The sequence below is a fragment of the Nicotiana tabacum genome, chromosome 14 (assembly GCF_000715075.1).
Source record: "Nicotiana tabacum cultivar K326 chromosome 14, ASM71507v2, whole genome shotgun sequence".
Classification (NCBI taxonomy): domain Eukaryota; kingdom Viridiplantae; phylum Streptophyta; class Magnoliopsida; order Solanales; family Solanaceae; genus Nicotiana; species Nicotiana tabacum.
Genome location: NC_134093.1, coordinates 11,362,176 through 11,365,199, shown reverse-complemented (window position 1 = coordinate 11,365,199; position 3,024 = coordinate 11,362,176). Strand labels below are relative to the sequence as shown.

General features: G+C 33.2%; 1 protein-coding gene across 1 annotated transcript; it reads right to left on the bottom strand.

Annotated features, from left to right (window-relative positions):
* Positions 1-1,532: 1,532 nt before the first annotated feature.
* On the bottom strand, positions 1,533-2,747 carry LOC107810570 (F-box/kelch-repeat protein At3g23880-like). Its single transcript, XM_016635361.2, has one exon. The coding sequence runs from the start codon at positions 2,745-2,747 to the stop codon at positions 1,605-1,607; it is 1,143 nt and encodes a 380-aa protein (XP_016490847.1). The 3' UTR covers positions 1,533-1,604.
* Positions 2,748-3,024: the final 277 nt, after the last annotated feature.

The window sequence follows — 3,024 nt, the reverse complement described above, 5'->3', positions numbered from 1 at the left end:
TTCAGTAACAGACTCATAAAGTAAAGATCCAAGAGAACAATCCTTTAGAATATTGTACACAGGTCGCTAAAACCTCAACAAAAGCCTATAGTGAGTGTTTTCCTTGTTACAAGAGGATAAACTAAGATGGAACTTGATAAATTCTGGATTTAACTGGAACTCTTAAGAAGATTTCAGTTAACAGTTCGGATAGAATATGAGAATGGTTTGTGGGTTTGCTCCGTTTTGGGTGTTGAACTTACTCTCCCTTGGATTCCATTTGGGTTGGGAATTTTTGAGTGTTTCAATTTTGCATTGCATGGAGAGAAAACTGAACTGCGGCAGCACTGCATATGGTAAAAGTCATCACAAAAGTCTTATTATATTTATGGTGAGAATCCTTTCAACAAGATAAAGTAAACCTAGTACTCAATTTTTGGAGAAAATAGGCATTTTTAAGATTGGTAATTCAAAAATAGCTAGCGTTCGCAAGGCTATTGAAAAACTAGCCACTAATTTGCTGCAACGCGGAAAGTTCCAGCATAATATACTGGAGATTGATGCACCTGTGTATGAACTTCCAGCATATTATGCTGGAAGTTCACATGTAAAAAATTCGAACTCCGGTATATGATGCTGGAATATTTTTTGAATTTTAAACAGTGTTTTCGTTCAAATTTATCTTTACATGAAAAATGGCTAAATTTCAATTATTTTTGAAACTATGACCATGTGTTATATATTGTTTTTTGGGGTGTCCCTCATTCATATACTCCACTTATTTCTGTCTTTTGTGTTTTAGTATTACTCAAAGCGAAAAGGTAAAAAGATAATTGGAAGTGTAAGTTAGTTAGCAAAGGAACCTTGATTAACTGATGGATAATCCAGTTAAGTATTACTAATTAATACATGATAATTTCTTAATGATCCCAATAAAAGAATAACTAGAGATATAAATTAGAGCAATATAATGAGTATTTTGTAGGTAGAGTAAAGTTTGGTATTCTTTGATATTCAATAGGGATGATATTAACATGGTATATTATCATTTTTAGCCCACGTCAAAAACTATTTATTTTCGGTAGCCGAAAAAGTGTATAAAACTTGTATATAACATACAAAATGGATATAGTGTGTGTGTGTGTATATATATATATATATATATATATATATATATATATATATATATATATATATATATATATATATATATATATATATTTCGGCTATTATTTTTAGAGCGGCTATATAAAATAATACATATTAATTAAAGCTTGGTAAGAGTTGGGCGGGTTGGGCTATGACCCATATTTTAGCCCAACTTGACCCAGCTCATTTCAGTCAAGTTACTTTTGGGCAGGCTAATAACTCGTTCACTCATTGACTAAGCCCATTTTGATCCGCCCAAAATCGGCCAAACCCGCCCAATTAACACCCCTAAAACCTAGGGAGTAAAATTTGCCAACAAGATAAAAGAATTTGCTGTATTAAAACTAATTCTGGTTCGAAATAATAATTATAACAAAAGTTTGCACTTCTAACTAATGCCCTGATGATCATATGCATTCTCTATAGTTGAAATAACAAATAGAAGAAAAATGTACATAGTCTTACAATTTAAAGCATTAATCGCTTTCTTGGATCATTAGTTCATCCGTAGGAAAAGGAGAAACTAGGCTTTTAACGTAGATTTCTGTGTACTGCCAGCCATCAGAGTGAATACCCGTGGGAGTGAGCGAGTCATCGTTTGGATTGTATATCATGAAAGTTTCGTCAAAAGCAACCACAACTTCACCTTTATTTGACATGAAAAAGGGTTGAGCATACGAATATGAGTAATCAGCATATTTGATAGTAAACATCTTTGTCCAAGATTCTCTAACCCCATATTCCTTCATAACCCAAACAGATACATGTTTTCCCTCATTATTAATATATATAGAAAGATCACTACCAAACAATCCAAGCTGCAAATCAATATCTCCTTCTTCATAGGATGGTTGCTCCACCGTTTCCCATTTCTCATCAACCAAATCAATAGAAATTATATTGCATCCCTCATACGAGTAATCATTAATATTATTAACCCAATGAAGCTTCCCATTAACAAACTTACCCAATTCAATTAAGAATCCCATCCCATCCGGAAGAGAACAGATACTTTTCCAAGAATCACTCTTTAGACTATATATTCCGACCTCAACATCAAACGAACTATAATCATAGTAAAAACAGCCCACTACCTTATAATCATCACGGAATTCATCATATCCAAAACCGTATACGAACCAACTAACATCCCAGAAATTAGTTTTAAAATTAGGCAATTTCTTATACTTTCTAATTGATGGATTCCATAGAACCAAATCTTTTGACGAATCGGCAAGACAAATCAATCCATTGACAGAACCCACAATCCTAAACGATCTTTTGGGGATTTTCATGGGATAATACAACGTAGATGCCTCAGTAACAGACTCATAAAGTAAAGACTTAAGAGACCATTGCTTAAGATATCGACCAAAATTCAATATGAGCCTATGATGAGTGTTGTCCTTGTTATTAGCTGATAAGTTAAGATGGGACTTTATAAATTCTTGACCAGAAATTAAAGCAAGCCAAGATTTTGAAACACACGTGAATCGCAAGAGGGGTTTCACACGAACCTTTGAGAGGATTTCAGTAACGAGTTCTGCGGGCAAAATAGGGATTGTCAAGATTGAATCTTGCCTTAATGTTAATGGATATTCATCTCCCGTGAATTCCATCCTAGAGAGCTTCACTTTTTTTTGCATGGAGGACTACGACTGCGTGTTGTAAAAGTCACAAAAAGTCTTTTTATATTTACCTTTGAGAATTCTTATACAAGGTAAAATAAACCTAGTGCTTATTTCTTTTGGGCCGTGAATTTTAGTTAGTTTGTTCGGTGAAATTCAAAAATAGTCAGATTTACAAGTGATAACTGAAAAATAGTCACAATTTCTAAAGTAATCGAAATCTATCCACTTTTTATATAAAGATAAATTTGAACGAAAACACTGTTCA